At 48.1% G+C, this 21,635-nt stretch overlaps 1 protein-coding gene across 1 annotated transcript in view; it reads left to right on the forward strand.

Moving 5' to 3' along the window:
• Positions 1-21,635, forward strand: part of NELFA (negative elongation factor complex member A) — a 386,029-nt gene that overhangs the window by 64,705 nt on the left and 299,689 nt on the right. Inside the window, exon 2 of the mRNA XM_069632129.1 lies at positions 8,334-8,505. Coding sequence (XP_069488230.1) covers positions 8,334-8,505 — 172 coding nt within the window. The remainder of the gene's footprint in view (positions 1-8,333; positions 8,506-21,635) is intronic.

Genomic DNA, 21,635 nt, shown 5'->3' on the forward strand with positions numbered 1-21,635 from the left:
ACCAGTCCTAAAATAGGTTAGGGAGGGTGTTTAGTGCCTATCGAGACACCCTTGATGTTTTTTCCAAAGAGAATATCACATATAACCGTGTTAACCTGTATCTCCCTCCGTGGCCATCGCTCCCAAAAGTTGCTTGTTTTTAAAGTGTATATTACTTCACTGGCCTCACATTTCATCTGGCAAATTTTCGAACAACACTGCATATCCCCATCTTGGTCCCTAGACCGAAATTCTGTTTGCTATTTCCACAATATTGCACAGAAAAGGGTACACTAATTGTGGAATTTTCTGCAATAAATTAATCCATTGTATAGTTTGTTTTAACGCTCTGGAAAAACACATCTCTTTCAACAAACCTAAGTCACTGTAATCTAACCCCTAAGCTTGTTTAATACCCTGAAACCACTTTCTGGTATTATTGCTCCATATAGCTATATCCGGGTTCAAGCTTTCCTTGTTCCTACAATGGATATGGTTCATGCAGTACAACCTTCCCTTTACAGCAGTGTGGCTGGTAATGTTAGCCTCCACCCCACACCCACTTAATGAACTCCCACCCATCTACTTGCCGTCCTCCATAGCTAGTACAACAGGGGCAGCATTTGTGCGAGCTTTCCTTTCAAATAGAGGTGCTCAGCAGGCATCGTCTTTGTAAGTGTATCTTGCAAAACATCTACCACACGATTTGGCGACAAATCCAGTGTTAAACTTTGTCCAGGCAAAACACATCCTGCAGTATGAGCAGCAGTGCCTCCTTATGCCACAAGTCCATGCAGTTTAGACTGTATGCTGCTCCCCTTTAGGTTTTCAGCCTTCACTCAAACCTCCCGGTTTTATTGGAAACACAATTCTAAGCACAGTAGCTTGGCAATACTTTTTTACTAAAATTTGATTTGGAATTTTCCGTTAAAGTATGCAATTTGACTGTCATCTATCTCGTCCTGTCTAAAATGTGAGTACATTTCAAAATGGCAGTCCTATCATTGAGGACGCAGCTAGTTTTGGTCCGTCACTCACAGGAGCTTTGCCCAGCGCAGAAGAGCCCAAAAGCACTAATTAAGATTACAAACTCGCTCTGAGCATTGCGTCTGGGTCCGGAGCTACCTGGGGAGGAGATTACCTTGCACGCAAGAAGAAAACATGGCGGCCGTAGACTGGCACTGCGGGCCGGAGTCCCGGGCCGGAACAGCGGAGTGAAAGCCTGATGAGTCGTTCTACTCATGACTCCACCTAGAATCACTGGCGCTCCAAGACTGCGATCACCTGGGGGCCTTTGAGCCCAAGGAGCTGACGCGTGACGGGCAGGCATCAACACCCCACCCCCACCCCATACCCCCCCCCCCCCCCCAACCCCTCCGGCCGCCTCCTGGAGATGCAGACCTTGGCACTGGGAACCTTCACCAGAGACCTGGAAGCTGGTGAAATCCAACCCTGCAAGCAGGCAAGTACAGCCCAGCGGTTGTGCTCGCTTCCTGAGGCCCGTGGGCAGGTGGAGGTGAACTCCTCCTTTCCAGAGCCCCCAGGAAGGGGCCATATCCATCACAGGCAGCACAAACAGGATGGTGGGAGAGCCCGGGGCGGAGATAGCTTCATCCACATTCCAGCACCGGGACTGTCCTCAACCCCCCCCACCCCCCCGCCCCTTCCCACCCTCCCTGCCTGCATGTTACGCTCACCTGGCTCCCACAGAGGCGTCGATCGGAACTGGGCAGCTGCGGTCTCCACCAATGTGATGCGTAGGGCCGAGATGACGGACTGGGCTGGCCCACCTAGCTTCGTTTGCTTGGCCCGTAGGAATATTCTTCTGCAAATGGAGAAAGGTAATTAACCACCCGTGGAGTTGAGCGTAAATCCCCCCCACCCCCGCTGTTCTCCCCACAGATCGCCTTTGATGTCCCCTCTTATAGTCTTCCCTGATGGTTTGAAAAGATGAGCTCTCCATCCTGCATTGAGCGCCGGGGCGCGTTAACCAGTTGCTTCACTGGCTCGAAGGAATTGGTGCGTTCCAGGACAATATTGACTCTGAGATTCTCGGCAATACGCCATAAGTATAAAGTTCGTAAGAGTTCAAATGCCTGACTTTCACTCTTGTCCGATTCCTTGCAGGTTGCAGCTTGACCCTAATGAAGAGTTCCTCGTGGCAACCGGTAGTATTCTGGTAAGGATTTGTATTTTCCAACACAGTTCGATAAAATTAAGTCAATATGTAACCTGTTGCTTTCTCCCTTATTCAGGCGCTGAGAGAAAGTATGAAGTCTTGGGGAATAATACCTCCCTCGGTAAAATCAGGTAAGTCTATTGTGGTGAGGAGGGTTCCCCTTGTTAGTCCCTTTGTTTCACCTTGCTGTCCTTTCGTTTCCCCTTAGGGGCCGGGGTTCGGCGAAGATGCAGTGGAAGCTGCGCCGACCCGTGAAGAGGAATAGTACCCCCGTTGGTAAAATCAGGTAAGTCTATGGGGGGGGGGGTAACTAATATTCCTCTGTGTATTCCCTTAGCACCTTGCTGTTCTTGTCTTCTCCTTAGGTGCCGGAGTGCGGCGGGAACATGCAGGAAGATGCAGTGGAATGTGAAGATGCTGCAAAGGCCTCTGAGTTCACCGTGGCGCTGCAGCAGGCGAAGCGATGCGGATAAAATAACTTCTTTCTTCCAGCTCGAAGGCGCGATGGATCGGGAATTCAGGTAAGGATTAAAGGTATTGCTCTTGTTCTAACCTTTTCTCCTTCTTGCTCCCTTTTTCTAGGAGCTCCAAACTCGAGGCGGGCGTGGCAGAAGGCTGGATGCAGACTTGCAGGCACGGTGAGCGTTACGCTGCTCTTCGGGCGTGGTTTAAATAGCCTCCAAAGTATTCCCAAGTAAGTATTCCTCCCCAGCCCCGCCCGAGTAAGTAAAATAGACCCTTCCAAGCCTCCTTTGGCTTGGAGCTCTTGCAGCATGGTCTGCATCAGGTACGTTTGCAGCATGGTCTGCATCAGGTAAGTTTTACTCTGAGCCTGGCGCCATAGGCGCCAGGACTGGACCCAAATAGCCCCTAGCAGGGGTTGTTGGGCTTGCTTAGGATAACTTGATGCCTGCTTCCGGGGTTGCTGGACGTGGTCTGGGTCACCGGGGGTAGGCATCATGACACCGCATATATAGCAAAGCTGAGACCACCCCGATAGTCTGGCTCTGTCAAGGGACAGTAAGACCAGAAGAAGCAAAGGCCCAGAAGCAGCTTCTCCCTGGGCGGCACTAACATCGTCCCAGACCCCGGGGAATCTGAATCTCGCCGGTACTTCAGGAGGCCCCAACCCAGGAAAGTCTAATGGCCCCCAAATCGTACTACCCAGGAGGGCACCCAGATACCATATGCAACAAAGTGAATCCAGGCCCACAGAGACAGCGCAGCAGGATTACAGACCCACAAGGGGCAACAGGGACTCCCTAGGAAAGACTACGGCCGATGCCAGGCACCAATGGGAGGAAAACACTGAAGACGACGCAACCAAAGAAAACCCAATCTGGAGCTGCAGGCTCGGGTAGGTCTGAGGGAGCGCAGCCAATCGCAGAGGGCTCTCACAATCTTCCTGAATCCGCAGCAAACTGCCTAGATAATGACATGGCTGGCTCCAAAGAAGACATTCAGCGCCGTTTCGTAGAGTTCCAGGACAAATGTTCCACCTCCCTCCAGGCGCAATTTAACAACTTCACCACAGAATTCAGATCAGCACTATGCGAAATAAGGAAAGTTGTGGCGTCTCTCGACCTTGACAACATTAAATCGGAAGAGTTTTCGGAGCACTTGGCCAAAATGACGCACACTATCGAACTGCACTGCAAGGACCTTGAGACTAGGTCAGGGAGATCCAATATCCATATCAGGAACCCCCCTGAAACAGTTCAAGATGCAGACTTCAAAGAAGTAGTAGCTGACATCTTCACAGACCTCATGAATGCGGAAGGCGAGGTTGATATTCCAATCGATGGGATCCACAGATCGGGCCCAAAACGCAAAGACCCAGGCGCACGCCCGCGTGACATTTTGGCAGCTCTGGCCATCTACCCACAAAAGGAACAGATCCTGAGAGCAGCCAGAATGGCGACACTGATCACATATAACGGCAAAGAAATCCAATTCCCTCAACTTACACTTCAGAAAAGAAAGGAAATGTACGAGCTACTAGATCACCCAAAAGCCAAGAAGATAACATATAGATTGACTGTCCCATTTGGCCTTCTGTTCATCTGGAAGGGAAAACACAGGGTGACGACTAAGAGGAGGGGGCCTGGACACTGCGAAGCGACCTGGACGACCGCGCAGAACCAAAACTGGATCCAGCAGTACATCCCACAGGGACCCCGACCTTGGGAATGGACACAGATTGAACAGTCATAGGAAAAACCTCAAGGCCCTCTGAGTCACGCAGTCCTGAACACTGAAGGCAGGGTCCCCATCTGAAAAGGATTGATGCGGCTGAAGCAGGTAACAAATCGTCGAGTTGGGAACTTTGCATAAACTAAGCTATGGCAGAGCTCGTCTTGGAATCCAGAGGATCTTAGTTGGGGTATTGTGATACCCTGCACACGCTCCTGGTAATAGTTGTAGTCCACCTCTGAGGTCAAGTCCTCGGAAGGAATAGCAAGGCTGGTCTACCCCAGGAGGGGCCGGGGGGGAGCTGGAGGAGTAAGTGGGAGATGGGGGGTCAGGGAGGGAGTTTAGGTTGTTAGGGGCTTAAGGGATAGGAAACCATGTAGTACACTGGGGGGGGAATGGTCAGAGCATATATAAAGGGGCATAGACATTCAGGTCACTACTTAAGCCAGAGTCTCAAACAACAGAGGTACCTTCAGATACTTAACTCTTAAGATAAGGAGACTAACCTGGCCAAGAGGAGGAAATTAGAACGCTTCTTCGTGTCGCAGCAGCCTGATCTGATTGCTCTACAAGAAACACACATTAGACTCCGACAGATGCAGGTTAAAAATCAGACAATTCCCAAATATCCTACAAGCAAATGCCAAGAGGAAAAAGGTGGGGTGAGTTCTCACATTTACAGAAGGCACCCAGGTGACAATTCTCCAATACGAAAGCCCACAAAGAAGGTTGGTATCTCCTTATAGTCATACAATTGGGCGGGAAGACTCTGACAGTAGCCGCAATGTATGCCCCAAACACTGGCCAAGAAGTTCCTGAAATCAGTACTCCTTGAACTGGAACAATTCAGCGTCGGGGAAACTATTCTGGTGGGGATCTAAACATTGTGTGGGACCCTCTCTGGGAATAGAAGCTCTAGAACTAAATATGTCCAATCCTCTCCCTCCCACACCCTTAAAACAAAATTTGAGCATCTTACACTAAGACATGTGGACATCTCTGCAAGGTAACGAAACAGCATATACGCACTATTCCCATGTTCACAGGTACTTCTCCAGAATCGTTAACATTTGGAGCTCAACCACACTAATGGGACATATGTCGCACATAGAAACTCTCACAATCTCAGACCATGCTCCGAAAACCATCGACCTCGAACTTGCAAGAGTACAACCCAAAAATTCCTGATCGCACCGTTATCGGACCCGGCGGTCTGCGACGACCTAGAACAGAAAACAAGGACTACTTTGACGTCAACCTAAATGGGGAAACAGGGCAGGATGTCATATGGGATGCCTTCACGCCAACTCTGCAGGGGGAGCTTATCACGGCTGAAGCACACAAGGTAAAACTCAAAGGAAAATCGAACAGGACCTAGAAACTGAAGTAAAAGATTCACTGAAACGGACACTAGCCTAGGCCTCAAAAGGGCACACAAACACAAGGTAAATGAGTCTTCATACATAGCAAACAAGCTGAAAAAAGTACAATCTACATGAGACGGAAGTACTACGTTAAAGCTAATAAGACAGACTGACTCCTGCTGAGACGGCTACAACAAAGGAACGCGGCCCAAACAATGTTAGTGATAGACACTATGGGGAAAAGAGTAACACCGACTGATGGTATTGCATCACAATTCCATACCTTTTACACAACCCTGTATAAATCGAATAACCCGGACCAAGTAGCCCAGCACAATTACCTACGGGCAATCCCACTAAACAATATCCCCATCCACGGTAGGACTCATCTAGAGAGCGACATCACCCGGGAAGAAGTCCTGTACCTGATGGCAAACATCCCAGTAAATAAATCACTGGGCCCGGATGACTATCCCCCCGCTTTCTATAAAAACAATTCCAGATGACCCTAGGCCCTAAATTAACTGATCTATTCAACGTGTGTGCCATGTCCCGCAAGAGATCTGCTTCAATGGAAGAAGCCAAGATCATTTATTTTTCCCAAACTGGGGAAGGATCCAGAGAAATGTGGATCCTATCGCCCGAAAGCACTCATGAATATAGATGCGAAGATCTATAAAAGGATTCTTGCGATTCGGCTAGAGCACTTCATGCCTACTCTAATCCACCTGACCAAACGGGGTTCATTAAAAAAAAAACTCCAAACCCGCGACAAGAGTGTGCCTTTTGGAAAAAATAGCCTTAAAAGGGGACGCTGCAGTACTGGCATCACTAGATGCAGAAAAACCGTTTGACAGTCGGATGGACCCTTCTCTTTAACACTCTGCATGCAGTGGACTTCGGCCCCAAGTTTATCACCATGATCCAAGCGAACTACAATAATCCACTGCCAGACTATTAATAAACGGGTGTCTGTCTGGCCCGGTCTCTTAACAAAGGGGCATGAAACAGAACTGCCTTTCCCCCCCTCTCCTACATGCATTACACCTGGAACCGCTACCATCACAAATTCCCCACTCGGACACTTAAAGGTATCCTATTCAGAGGGGACACTCACAAAGTAATGGCATATGCTGACGACATGCTTCTCCCTATCTCTTACCCTGTTGCCTTGCTTCCTGCTGCATTACTGGAACTCGCAAGGTGGCCGGCTTAAAAATGAACATAGCTAAATCTGAAATTCTTTTTGTTGCTTAAACATGACAAACTGACCAAAGCAAAAGAAGCAACTCTGCTTCACTGGGGGAATCAGAGTTTGGGGAGTAACCATCTCTCACACACACGCTTAGATCTATACATAGCAAACTTTCAACCACTTATACCGGAAATAGAAAAACTACAGACATGGAGCCCGCTCATTCTCATGGTTGGGACTGATCAATTAGACGTTGAACCATTCGCCACATGTAAGAAGGAATTAGGGCTGCAGGAGAAACAAAGATTCCAATGCTTTCAGGTACGCCACTGGTTGATGGTCCCAACCAATAGATCTGCAGCACTGAGACCCCTTACACAGTTTGAGAAATTTCTCACCACCAACCCGGGTGATAGACACCTGATTTCGAAACTATACAAATTCTTAACAGATGAGCCCCCACAGGCAAAACTTCCATATCAAATTAAATGGCTGAAAACACTGTGGACGATACCCTTGCAGGATGCATGGACAAAACCTGGATGGATGGGCAAAACCTGTGGTCGACTATCCCCTGCATGACCGGACCGATCCAGATTAGGGAATTCTATAGTAAAGTTCCAATGGCATTACCTAGAACGGTTACACAAGATAACGCGAAGTACACCAGACGCATGCTGTAGAGAATGCAGCGGAAGGGGGATTGGCTACACGTCTGGTAGGCCTGACCCAAACTTCAACTCTTCTGGGACGATGTCAAATGTAACTTACAAGCAATGTTTGAGGGCCGGGATGAGCGATCTCTAGGAGAGCGTCTTTTGGGCATAGCAGAAAAAGACTACAGACGGTGGCCAAAACATAAAAGGAAAGTCTGATATAACTCAAATGGCAGCCCTACTTGCTGTAGCGCAGCAATAGAAAACCAGAGATCCCCGCACATCAAGGAATGGTTCTATAAACTGTGCAATTTTGTCTTCTTAGAATGGGTCACTTATGCAATCCAGGGGGGGGGGTGATTTTCAATAGAATGAGTGTCAATTCTGGACTACCTCCATGGAGAATATTCCGAACAATACTGTCCACACAGCATTCAGATATTAGATATAACCTGGGGCCCACACATTTGGACTTTTGACTTTGTCACCAGTGTATGGGGATGGGGGAAATGCACATTTGTGGTGGTTTCAAGTTGTAGTTTATCTGAAAATCCAATTTGAAAAATAACATTTTTCTTCCCCTAATTCCTACCCATCCTTATTTACTATGATCTATATTGTCTCATGATCAGGAATTGTCCAAGAATTGTTGTCCTAATGGTTGTGACATATGCTGTCCATAAAATAACTTGCTATGTTCGGTTGGGCATAGTTAAAAGGATGGTTTTCATTCTATGACATTCCTTTTTTTACATTTATTTTATCAGATGAAAAGTGCTTTAACTGAAATCATCCAGCTAGCTACCTTGGATCCTGATCCATGGATCTTGATGGTAGCTGACATTCTGAAATCCTTTCCAGATACAGGATCTCTTAATCTTGATCTTGAAGAACAAAATCCAAATGTTCAAGATATATTAGGGGAATTACGAGAAAAAGGTAAGCCCTCTTCATTTAACAGTTCATTTTCCATCGTCTGCTACAGTGTGAGAAGTTTTACAATTCCATGGTTAAAAAGGTCATGATGTGCCTATAATTTCACCAATTGAATTTGATAAAAATTTGATGCATGCTTTTCTGACATTTGCATTGGAAAGCATACATTAAAAATCGTACATGCAGGCAATATAAGAGAATCTGCAAAAGTGGGATTTGCTTGATAAAAATGACACAAGATTTTACTATTTTATATTTTATACACGGTCAGGAATGGATGGAAATTAACATGCTGTTTAGAATCTTTGAATGTTTTCATTTGAACTGTTTCTGATCCATTTCTTAGAGATGTAGCTTTCAACAAGAATGTGTTTGCCTGAGTGTCATTCCAAATGTTGCTAATAATTCTCGACAAGTCTATATTCATAAGGATTACTGTATTTGTTTTTCAATGGTAAATACTACAAATGATTTGTTAATCTTGCAAGTGCCCAGGCTTGCCCCAAGTTACTGGTATATCATTCTTAATGATGGTGCCCTCAGGAAGGCTTCGGAGGCGGATGCTGGACCACTTGGTTGCTTTCAGTGCTGACAGTAGGCAAAGCAAATAACTTGCCTTTGAACTTGTTCTGATGCCAACTGCCATAGACCATCACTATCAGCTGCTTGCCCATCAGCAGCGCACCCCAACCCAGGGACAGATCTGTCATAGCTGCCTGTGCTAGTGACCATGACTTTGGCAAGGAGGACGAGTCATTCGCAGGTGACATCAGTTATTTGGGATAGGTAGGCAGGATTAACTTTCCAGTAGGCCTAATCCGTCTGGAGCTGGGCCTAAACCGATTGCTACACCGTATTTTATCTGTTTCACTTCGATGTACATTCAGATTCTGAATGGATCAAAAGAATGGTCAAATTAATTAGTGTTGGTTCTGTGTGATTCTGCATTTTGAAGACCAAACACCAAAAAGACTGATTTATTTCGGTCAAATTTCTTTTTTTTGTTGTTGTGATTTTCAAATTTTGTAATTCACATTATACTTCCTCCCCCAAATTCCCAAGCGCAAATCCAGAGACCCAACCCACCCACCCCACATTGGTGAGATTCTTAATAAATTGGCGGTTTCACCAATCCCACCGAGCCACCTTTGACTCCCACTCTTCCCCACCAACAGTGTTTCTACCATCCCACCCCTCACCAAAGACGCACTAACAGGCAGACAAACACCCACACACTCAATTTACCCACTCTCCAAACATTACTCAACATTCACCACTCACATCGGGTACCTGCTTCCCTCCTCTTCCGCCCTGGCTGTGCCTGCGGCTTCTGCATGCACTATGCGTTGCAGGGGCTGCCAGTACAATTTTGAAATACCGCTCAGAGCGACCTCTGAGCGGTCTTTCAAAATCAGTTTTTTCCGCCTTTCTTAAAGTGTCAGCCCATACCGATTAGTGACATTTTTTAAAATAATTTAATTGGTTAACATCAGGTAAAGGACGGGCATACCCATTTCTCCATAAGATGTAAAACAAGCTGAGCAATGCTAAGCAGACAAAACTAAAACTAAGAAGCAAAGGAACAAAATCAAATTCAAAACAAACAAAACACAGGCCAGTTCGTAATGCAGTACAGGTAAGCAATTCCTGTTAATGGTAGGAAGGAGCGGGAAGCACTGTCGCAGTCCGGCAGTGACAGCCGTCTCCTGAATCAGGTGCCCATACTTGAATCAGGTGCCCATACTTGACCCCCAGTTATGCAGCTGCGGTCCATTTACCCCATACCTTGAATTATCCAGGGCACCCTCTGGCAGTGTATATGCGCTTCTCCAGGGCTGCACACCTGTCCATTTAGTTAGTCCATCTGCTTTGGGTTGGACCTTCTGGTGCCCCCCACATGGTGGCTACGAGTCTTTTAATTTGCCTCATTGCAACAGCGAGCAATGTTTTTTTTTCACCTTGTGTGGTCCTCGTCCCCCCAGATCCCCAGCAATGCCACCTTGGGTACCAGTTGAACCGGAGTGTCAAGGACCTCATTGATTTCATCGATACACTTAAGCCAAAATTCTTGTATGACCTCACATTCCCACAGCATATGGTAGAAGGTGCCTGCCATCCTGTGGAAGCTGCGGAGTATTAGTTTGTTTTTCGAAACTCGAAAATGGGCGTCGACACAGGGTGTGCCAGTAATACTATCCCTAGTGTGACGTCCACTGTACCCATGATCCCTCACGCGTCTAGGACCCTCAGATTGTTTTTTTCCACCATGCTGGTCCGAAGCACTGAGCGGAGTTCCCTGACTTAGTCAGATTTTGCAAATATTGTTATATATTTCCCCGTTTATTCCACCTATACGTCGAGTCTCCGAACATCGACACTCGATGCCGGATCGGAGAAAAGTCAACTGTCTAACTACAGCGACGGATTTGGGCCTCGGAAGTCCTCTGGACTCGGTCCTGCAAGTAGGGAGAGTGGGGGGTGGCACATATCCTATACTCTGATTAATATAGATATATTACTTATATTCCTACACTCCCAGCCCGCTGCCACAGGGTGCGTATGGAGGGTACCCCTTTTCAATTTTGTCCCAAGTGCAACCGCAAGTATCCTTGGGTTGACAGAAACGCCACGTGTAACCTCTGCTTGCCGAGGGACCACCCTGAGGCGAATTGCAGAGCGTGCAGTCGGTTCAAACCGAAGACCCTTAAGGACCGTTCGACAAAGCGTTGGGCCCACCACGCCAGGCGACAAGAGGCCATGGCCGCGGAGGGTACCTTCAGCGATGCCAGCGACGCCGTACTTTCGGACGGCGAGGGCAATGTGGCGTCGATGGACAGCCAAGCGCAAGTCCCCGACCTCGGAAGGTTGTCCGGCAGGGCAGCTATGGGGAAGACACCCGGCGACACGAGCGCTACCAACACCACTTCCAGCAAATAAAGGTCCAACTGAGACTCGACGCGCACGTCGAGTTCTCGGAAAGAGGCACATAGAGAACGGTCCACAGTGTCCACTGGGCGTTCGCGTTTGAGATCGCCGCATGACACCAGGCAACCCTCCACTGTTGCTAAGAGTGCCTCGCTCCCCTTAGTGACTGAGGTTCGGTCGTCGGAGGACGATGCTGAACTCTACCCCCAGGCCGCACTCCAGGAGTCTGTGTCTTCAGGCAGTGCGAAGGCTGCTACCGAATCCCTTACACTCTCCAGAGAAAGGGACTCTACCCCCGAATCTCGGCACCAGGCGTCGAAAAGCTCTAATAGGGCCCAAAATTCGGGGAAACACTCTTCCACCCGCGGGGAGGGGGGAAAACAACGAAGTAAGCAGTCCCAGCCTACTTCCACTCCTAAACTACATTCTACTCCACCTAAACAGACGGACAAGTCTGTCTCTTGTCCCTAAGGCCCCTGTTCAGGCCAGTAGGTCTAGTCAGGATAAAACGGGGAAAGCACTCCAGAATAGTTATTCCCAGTTCAAGGGAATGGTCCAGTGATGACATAGAGTAATGTCAACATTGGCAGATTTCTATGCCAAAAACCCGGAACACTTTCTATCTTATACCCCAGAAGGGGCAACTCCCTCGGGCTCTAAGGATCAAATACCCCCAAGTAAGAAGTCCTGGGGTGAAGCACCTACTCAGTCTTCAGACCCCTTTTATATACACCCCTATTTTCAATACCAGGAAGAACCATCCTTTGGTGAGGATCCTGGTGGTGGTGGTCCTCCGCCTCCTCCGGTCCCCCGTTAACCCCAATCTCACTAGGGCAGTAAACCCCAGAATTGAAAAGCGTTTCAGGGCAGCCCAATCTGACCCACTGTACATAAGGGGACATCTCAAACCGGACTCCCTGGTTGTTACAAACACCCGTAAGAGGGCGGGAACACCCTTATCATCCAAAGCTCCCCCCGTCAAGGAGAGCAAGAAGATTTATGGCTTGGGCAGGAAAGTAGCCTCCACTTCCGCCTACCAGGCAAGGATTGCCAACTCCACCACCCTGCTGGCTAGTTACAACTGCCACCAGTGGGAAGAAGTCGCGGCTCTCATAGACTCCGCCCCAGAACCCTTAAAAAGCCAATTGGCACGAGTTTCGGCAGAAGGGAGAGCCGTGTCAGGTTGCATTTTAAAATCAACCTTTGATGCCGCGGATAACGCTGGCAGATTAATTGCTGAAAGCACGGTCATCAAGAGGCCTGCTTGGCTACGGCAGTCTGGGTTCAAGGCTGAGACCCAAGCATCATTGATAGATAAGCCGGTGGAGCCGGATCTATTGTTTGGAAGGGCGGTCAAGGACGCGCTGAAAAATGCCAAGGACAGTACGAGACACTGAAGTCGCTAGGGCAACTAACCAACAAACCCCCTAGCCAGAGAGGGAATGGCAATTTTCGTCGGCCTCGCGGACAAAACTCCCAAAGGAGGCTCAAACTATTCCCAAGGCCAGGGTACTCCATGGAACACTAACCAGAAGTCTACCCAGAGTTATGGCAGGGGTAACAAAAGGTTGTGGTAGGGGTAGAGGTAGTCACAATAAAGGAGGGGGCACGCCTCCATCAAAACAGTGACTCTCAGTTCAGGGACCCTTCTCACGCATCCCCAGTAGGGGGACGCATTTCCATCTTCACCCAAGCTTGGGAAGGGATCACATCAGACAGATGGGTGCTGTCCAGTGTCCGCAGGATACTGAATAGAACTCCTAGAGCGTCCCCGAAACCACCCTCCACGACAAAGAATACACTCCTTAGACCACCAGAAGATCCTACTCCAAGAGATCGAAAATCTTCTTGCAAAGGACGCGATAGAACTCTTCCCGGGACACCAGGTAAACAACGGTATTTATTCAACTTACTTCCTTGTGCCAAAAAGATTTGACAATGTGCCCAGTATTGGCCTGCAAACAAGTATGTCAAGCCCCAACAATTTCGCATGACTACTCTCCAAGAGGTAATTCCCCTCCTAAAAAAAGGGATTACATGGCAACATTGGATATGAAAGATGCCTATTTTCATATTTCCATGTTCCCAGCGCACAGAAAATATCTGCGCTTCAAGGTGGACAGTCAGCATTACCAGTTCAAGGTACTGCCCTTCGGGATAGCCTCGGCTCCAAGGGTATTCACCAAGGTACTGGTGGTGGCGGCGGCACACCTACGCAGGGAGGCAATCCCAGTGTACCCTTATCTGGATGACTGGCTCATCACAGGGGAGACCCCAGTAATTTGCAGGACAAACATTCAAAGAACTATCGACCTCCTCTTCGAATTGTGCTTCTCCATAAACGAGAAAATCCAAGCAGTTCCTAGGAGCTGTTCTAAATATTCAAGAGGGGTTGGCTTTTCCTTCAGAGTAAAGAATTCAAAATATACTACTGCAAATTCCGTATTATCAAACCGGTCGCCAGATGACAGTACGCAAAGCAATGCGTTTGCTGGGCATGATGACGTCATGTATTTACCTGGTCCCCCAATGCGCGCCTGCGCATGCGTCCCATGCAAGAATGGTTGGCGAAACTGTGGTCTCGGGCAAGTGGTCAGTGGGACGATTTAGTGGTCTTTTCACCAACACTTGTACAAAGCCTCCACTGGTGGACAAGAGACAATCTATCCGAGGGGAAACCCTTTTACGATCCCGAGATACAGGCGGTAGTCACGACGGACGCATGCCTGACAGGATGGGGAGCTCACCATTTCCACCACACAGCTCAGGGTCTCTGGTCTCGCACAGTGGCCAAGAATCACATCAACCTGCTAGGTCACTCAGACGGAACAGCTTTCTGTTCTCTCAACATGTTCCAGGGGATCTCAATTCTCGAGCGGACGCTTTGAGCAGAGATCCCCTTCCGGAGGAACACGAATGGTGTCTACACAGCGAAATCGTAGAAGATCTCTTCTCTCAGTGGGGTTTGCCCACTATAGACCTATTCGCCACAATCGAAAACAGACAGTGCCCAGGATTCGCATCCAGGTTTCCCCAACCAGACACCCTGGGGAACGCCCTGTGGATGAACTGGTCAGGGATGTTTGCGTATGCTTTTCCACCAACTCCTCATCAGGAAGGTGGTCAACAAGATGAACAGAGTTGATGACGCTCGTCCTAGTTGCTCCCATGTGGGCGAGACAACCGTGGTTTCCATACCTACGCAGACTCTCGGTGTGCGATCCCATCAAACTCCCGGGCTGGTACAATCTTTTGTCCCAGCACCAAGGTCAGAAGGTGCATCCTCTACCCAACTCCATGAACCTAGCAGCATGGCTCCTGAGGTCATAGAGTTGGGACATCTCAATTTACCACAGAGGTGTATGGACATCCTAAGAGTCTAGGAAACCGAACACGAGGCATTGCTACTTCGACAAATGGAAGAGATTCGTTATCTGGTGCCAGAATAAACAAATCAACCCAGTTGATTGCACTCCTTCCACAATCGTGACATACATGCTCCACCTGCTGGACGCAGGGTTGGTTTTCAACTCACTAAAGGTACACCTGGCAGCACTGTCGGCGTACACTACCTCACATAGCAGGTGTCGTGGTGGAAGGTACCCGTGGTTAAAGCCTTCATGGAGGGAGTAAAGAGACTTCATCCTCCTATATCTAACCCACCACCAGGAAGGGACCTGAACGTGGTGCTATCTAAACTCATGGACCCCCCATTCGAGCCCATGCATAAGACGAGTCTCAAACACCTGACCTATAAGACTGCCTTCTTAGTAGCCATTACATCCATAAGAAGGGTCAGTGAAATTTAGGCTCAGTGCAGGAGCCTTTCTTTACTATTCATAAGGATAAGCTGGTTTTACAGACACACCCTAGGTTCTCACCTATGTTTATTTCTAAATTCCATGTAAGCCAGTCCATTGAGCTTCCGGCTTTCTTCCAAAACCCACAAAGCTCGGCTGAGGTTAAACTACACACCCTAGATGTGCATAGGGCGGTCCTTTACTACGTAAACAAGACCAGACCGCTTAGGAAAACATATCAACTGTTTGTCTCCGTAGCCACAGGCAAAGAGGGAGATCACGTCTCTAAGGGTGCCATCTCCAAGTGGATTGTCAACTGTATCCAGTTGTGTTACTCTTTCTGACAAAACTTTGCCTTTTACGCCCAGAGCCCACTCGACAAGAGGCATTGGGGCCACTCTGGCTTTCATTGCAAATGTTCCCCTTGACACCATTTGCAAAGCAGCTACTTGGAGCTCTTTTCACACTTTTACTCAGCACTACTGCATTGACACCCATTCCAAGACAGATACTCAAGTGGGGCAAGCTAACACTGCTCGCTAATCTATGCACAGCATGTGATCGAAGCAGATTCCACAAGCCTCAGAAGGGATACATTACTCACCGTAATCGTATTTCTGATGCTTGTATCTGCTTAGATTCACATGCGACCCACCCTTCCACCCCTCTGAGAGAAGGCGCATGGATGCTTGTGGTCTCATCTTATCTATCTTCTATCTGCTTGGATCATCTGTACTCGCGCTACTCCTCATGCTGCCTCATGTCAGAAAAAATACAATCTAAGGGTCCTTGACGCGTGAGGGATCATGGGTACTGTGGACGTCACACTAGGGATAGTATTACTGGCACGCCCTGTGCCGACGCCCATTTTCGAGTTTCGAAAAACAAACTGTAATACTCTGCAGCTTCCATTAGATGTCGGCCTATGCACAGCATGTGAATCTAAGCAGATACAAGCATCAGAAATACGATTACGGTGAGTAATGTATCCCATATCTTCAGGGGGGAGAACAAACTTCTTTTATTGCCTCGAACGGCTTTAGATGTCCGTCCTGCACGACCTCCGTTAAGGTCCGTATCCCCCGATCCTCCCAGCTAGGAAAGCGGGCCATTGTCATGACCGCCGGAATAAACCAGTTGTCACAGTGGTTGGCTCATTATAGGCCGTCCCCCCACCCAATTTGTTGGAGTGCCTCTGCCCACACGCTGCGTTGTCCGATCCATACAAGACCTGGATGGGCATGCTTGTGCCCATGCATCTGAGCTCATTCCCATTGTGAGGCAGTGCAGGGTTCCCATGAAGCCAGTCGTTCAAGACCCCCAGTTGTGCTGCCCAGTAGTATACCCTGAGACAGGGTATGCCCAGGCCTCCCTCCCAGGGTTGCTTCCCTCCCCATAGGAGTTTCCGGAGGTTGGGGTCTATGGACAATGGTTGTGCGTGGGGCATGGGTAGGAGCCTTCTGCAGGACATGCAGGAATCTCGGGAGGGAGAGCATTTTTGAAGAGAGCCGGCATTCCCCAGCAAGCCTATCGGAGATTGCCAATGGGTGGCATCTGCTTCAAACCTGTTCACCACTGGTTGGAGGTTAAGCTGGAGAAATTCGTCAGGGTTGGGGGCCACCCGGATGCCCAGGTAAGCAAAACTCTGGATGGACACAGAGTAAGGACAGTGCTGCGGCATCGCATCAGCCCCTCCCTGGAGTGGGAAGAAAATTGTCTTGTTTGTTGACTTTAAGCCCGCAGAACTCAGTTCCCGGTCCCCTTCCCCACCCCCGCTTCCAAGGCCACACAAACGCAGACCACACGCGGGACAGCCTGAGTCGAATTGCAAGAGGCTCAATGGCCAGTATGAAAGAGGGGAGAGAAGGGGCATCCCTGCCTGGTTCCCCTGCCCAGTGGGAAGGGTCTGGAGCAGATCCCGTTCACCCGCACCATCGTTTCAGAGGCGGGATACAGTATTTTAACCCACGACATAAATTAGGGCCCAAACACCATGCGGCCCATGATATTCCATAGGGCGGTCCACCCCACAGTCGAAGGATTTTTCAAAGTCTACTGCGAGTAGGGCAAGTGGCACCTTAATCACAGCATCTTGGCTAATGGCGAAGTGAACCCTGCGCAGGTTCATCGTGGTGGAATTTGCCGGCATGAACCCGCATTGGTCCGGGTGGACTAAAGATTGAATAACACCCAGCATTCTGTTAGCCAGGAACCGGGCTAAAATTTTGGCCTCTCCGTTGATGAGAGGTCTGTATGAGGTGCAAATGTCCGGGGGCTTCCCGGGTTTGCCAATTACTACTATAGTGGCCTGCCTAAGGTCATGTGGGAGCATCCCATCCGCCCAAGAGCGGAGCAACATGTGGTGCATATGTCCCACCACTGAGTCGCCCATACTCCATGTTTCCACAGGGAAGCCGTTCGGTCCCAGGGTTTTCCCAGATTGGAGCTGGGACAGAGCCGTGGTCACCTCCTCTGTGACCTGTCTCCAACTTTTCATGCTGGGCCCCGGAGATCCTGGGGAGCTCAATGAAGTCCCAATAGTGTGGGGTTTCCCCACCTGGTGTGATCTTTCTGGAGGCATAGAGACAGTCTTAGAAAGCGGCAAAGGCATTCGCTATGTCTGCATCTTCTTGAAGCAGGTCCCCTTCCACCCCTTGAATGGCCCTGGTTCTTTCCCCTTCTTTCCAAGCGATTAGTGACATTTAAAGTATCATATGTTGTTCAAGGGAGTACAACTGAGAATTTTCAGAAATCGTGTTTGCTCCATAGGGCTCTCTGCTATCGGGGCTGGCGCTGACTTCCGCCTTGGATTTTGGAAGTGTATGCATAGTTGCATGCTTCCGGTCATTCAGGAGATTCTCATCCAGTCTTGGCTCCTTACATTGTTGGACTTGTAGTTTTTCTTTTCCCTTTGTAAATGCAAGCCTTCATGTCCCAGAATTCAAAGGGGAAAAAGGAAGACTGAATAACTTGAATCAACATCTCACTCCCTATCCCTTCACATTTGCTTGCAATCCCCACTAATTCATTTTAATTTATCACTTGTTACCACTACAAAGTAAGGCAGACTCGCGTTGGCTTTATAGATGCCAAATGTGATTAATGTGCACCCAAGGCACAGACTTCTCTTCCCCATCTTCTCTGATATGTCCGACACTCCCCACTGCTAATGTCAAGGTTGTCAGAATTGCTTCATTTTCTTTGGTCAAAATGTTTTCTTGTAAACCACTTTCTAGTGCAAAGATAATTGGATGAGGGTACAGAAACGTGCAACTGGGGCAGTTAGGTACATAGACTGCAAAATGTGCGTGGGAAGGGGGGGGTTTATGGTCACTACCCATGGAAGAAACATGTAGAGGTTACAATAGGCACAAATCGTGCATTAAAAGCCAATCACCTACACAACACTGAAAGTGCAATATACTCCCTTTCACGTTCCACTACATGCACCGGACCTGATAATGTCTCGTGTCTTCTGGAAGATGCTCATCCATCCTGTCTTGGTATTTTTCTCTTCACTCTGGGTCTTGTAGTCCGGTAAATATCAGAGTGAATTAACATCATGAGGCATTTTGGCATGCATGTAAATATGCAGTACTGCTGGCGGTCAAAGTGTACATAAAACATCTGTGCTCTTCTGGTCTGACCTTGGCAAATATTGTGGTGGTGGTGTGTATGGGCAACGGGAAACTGGAGGGCAAAGCTGCAGACTAAGTTTTACTGTACGATCTCCAGTAGTCAACCTTATTGTTGGGATAGATGCTATCGTGGGATTGACATTTAGCTTAGATGCTAAACAATTGCAGGAAACTTTCTTTCACTTTACTAAAGTAAAATATAAAAAAGTATAGCCACTGGCATACTGTAAAAATAGACACTATTACAAGGTCACACACACATTATTTATGATGGGGAAAAATAAGTGCTAAAGTTACACAGAACTAATGGAACATAGTGTGGAAAAAAACAACAGAAATTGGCCAGTAAAAAACGAATGCAATCCTTAACCTAAAATGTAGGCCCTGGACCTGGTTGTAGGCACTATACATATACGATTTCAGATCTAGGTTTCCGGAAAGACCCCATAACAATATTACACACAGTAATAATGATCATCTTCAGGATCTAAAGGTACTAAACGGAACGTGGTATAGGCTTCCGATTACCTTCTACATTAAGTATTATACTTAAAACACAGGCATTTAACACAGTATAGCACTTTGCTGTTGAGCACAAGGGAACACAATGTCCAACATAGCTAAGAAGGCTACCAAAGTCCAGGATATCTTTTAGCTACAGTCCCTAGGTTGAGGAGGGCATATTACATTTCAAGGACAGACTGTAACAGCACAGTGATGAAAAATTTCTACTATGTCGGAATGTAATGTACGGTTTTAAAAGTCCCTAGTAAATCGGGGGAATTCTCTTAAGATACAGGGCTTGGTGAACACTTCAGGGACCTTAGCGGGGACCCTAGAAAAAATGTCAGTCCAGGTGAGTACCTTGCAGTGTCACTTGTAAGCAGTCCAGTGTTCAGAACAGTGCCCCATAGGAAAAATACAGCCAGTCTGTTTCTTTCCACAGTTTCCAAGAAGAAAGCAATCTGCACCAGTGGAGACCCAGAAGAGAACGAGCAGAGAGTTCGAGACCCTGCGGCCCCAGAAGCAGACAAGTACAGCAGGATTTCAGCCACCATGTAATCCATTGGAGAAATGCAGTAGTAGGGGAGCTGCAGGACTTGGCGACCACGGACCATGGGGACACCTGACATAGGGAGTATCTGGAATAAACCACCAACCCAGAGCCTATAGGTAAGCACTTAACATGGTTGCCTCCAGAAATTTGGTTCCCAGAGGGAGAAACCGCGTGAAGTAGTACAGCTTCTTTTTAAAGGGCAAAATGAAGGTTCTGATTACCCAGGGATAGGTACCCCCAAGCCAATGGTGTCCCCAGTGGCCCAAAAGAAGAACCATTGTGCTTCATTTGCGTGGGATCCACTCTCCAAAAGTTGAATCCATGACCGAAATGGCTCCAGGGGGACAGAGGAACCTGCACATGGCTGAGCCCAGCGGGCAAATATGGTCAGCACACCAACAAAAACTGTCCCTGCAGCAAGACAAGGGTGATGGCTACCAGGGACGACCTAGGCATACATATTTGGTGGGTTTGATGACGTCCACAGCTCTCCATGCGGCGACAGCTACCAAAATCAAGACAGTATGCGTTGGCGGGAAAAGGCAGTAAAATGTAGCAATGCGGCCTAGAAAATAGGTCTAGGATCTAGGGCCCTGCACCAGCATGATGAGGAAATCTCAGGAAGGACACACAGCAGCTAAAGATCAACTTCAAAGCTATGCCCAGGCCAGTGGAACCAGCCAGTATGGCCAGAAGAGGGCCTAAAAATTCAGCGACGCTAGGATAGGTCAGGAAATCCTCCAGCAAGTAAGCAGACTTGCTGATCTTCCAAGGAAGGTCTTGGGAGGAAAGTTCAGGGCAATGTGCTCGCCTTGGAAGCAAGATGACGCAGAGCAACACAGGTTCGATCTCCGGTTCCGCGCTTCGAAACCTCTGGGTATTAAGCGCGCTATAAATAACGTATCGGATCATCGGCAGCACAGAGCTCAGGAACAGGATTTAAAACCAAGGTTTTGGTGGTCAGCCAATCGGGTTGGCCTAAAAAAACCGCCAAACATGCAGGCCCACCCGCACAGGAAGTGTAGTGGCCTGCGCAGTGCCAAGAAGCAATCCAAACCACATGGAGGCTGCCATCTTTGGCTCACAAAGAACCTATGTGGCCAGATCGCCATTTTAAGGCCTGCCACATGGATTTCCTGAACACAGGAGTCCCCCTAAACAAAATGGCCAAGAGTCGGACTTAAAAAGACCCATTGGTCCCCAGTGGGTACCATAAAGGCACCCCTGGCAAAGCCAAAATCCACTAGCCTGGCCCCTAGAACCAATGTAGGGTGATAAAATCCTACTAGATTGGAGGAATGTACACCTTACCATAAACCTTAAGTATAGAAAAAAGCCATCTAGAGTCAGGGGGACTTATGCAGAAGTCACTCTGACCATCAAAGTAAATTAACCCCACCAGCATCCCCAAAAAAGTAGAGGGGACGAAGCAAAAAGATTAGGTGTCCTGCACTTTTATTTTATGGAACTCCAAATTCATCCCTAACACCCATGCATTAATTAAACACTACTACTTACTAGGAAAACCCACACAAGTCACTATTCCCCACTTTAGTATACACATAGTGCATTTCAACAATGCAACACACAAGTAATACAATTCGAGCTAAAGTGGGAGGGAAAATGTACAGTATTTACCTTCCAATTAAAGTAAAATCTATGCAGCTTTAGAAGTGCTTCCATACCTAACCAGTTCAGTCACCAGAGTTTCAT

This window comes from Ambystoma mexicanum, chromosome 6q (genome assembly GCF_040938575.1).
Source record: "Ambystoma mexicanum isolate Mex_15411 chromosome 6q, UKY_AmexF1_1, whole genome shotgun sequence".
NCBI classification, from domain to species: domain Eukaryota; kingdom Metazoa; phylum Chordata; class Amphibia; order Caudata; family Ambystomatidae; genus Ambystoma; species Ambystoma mexicanum.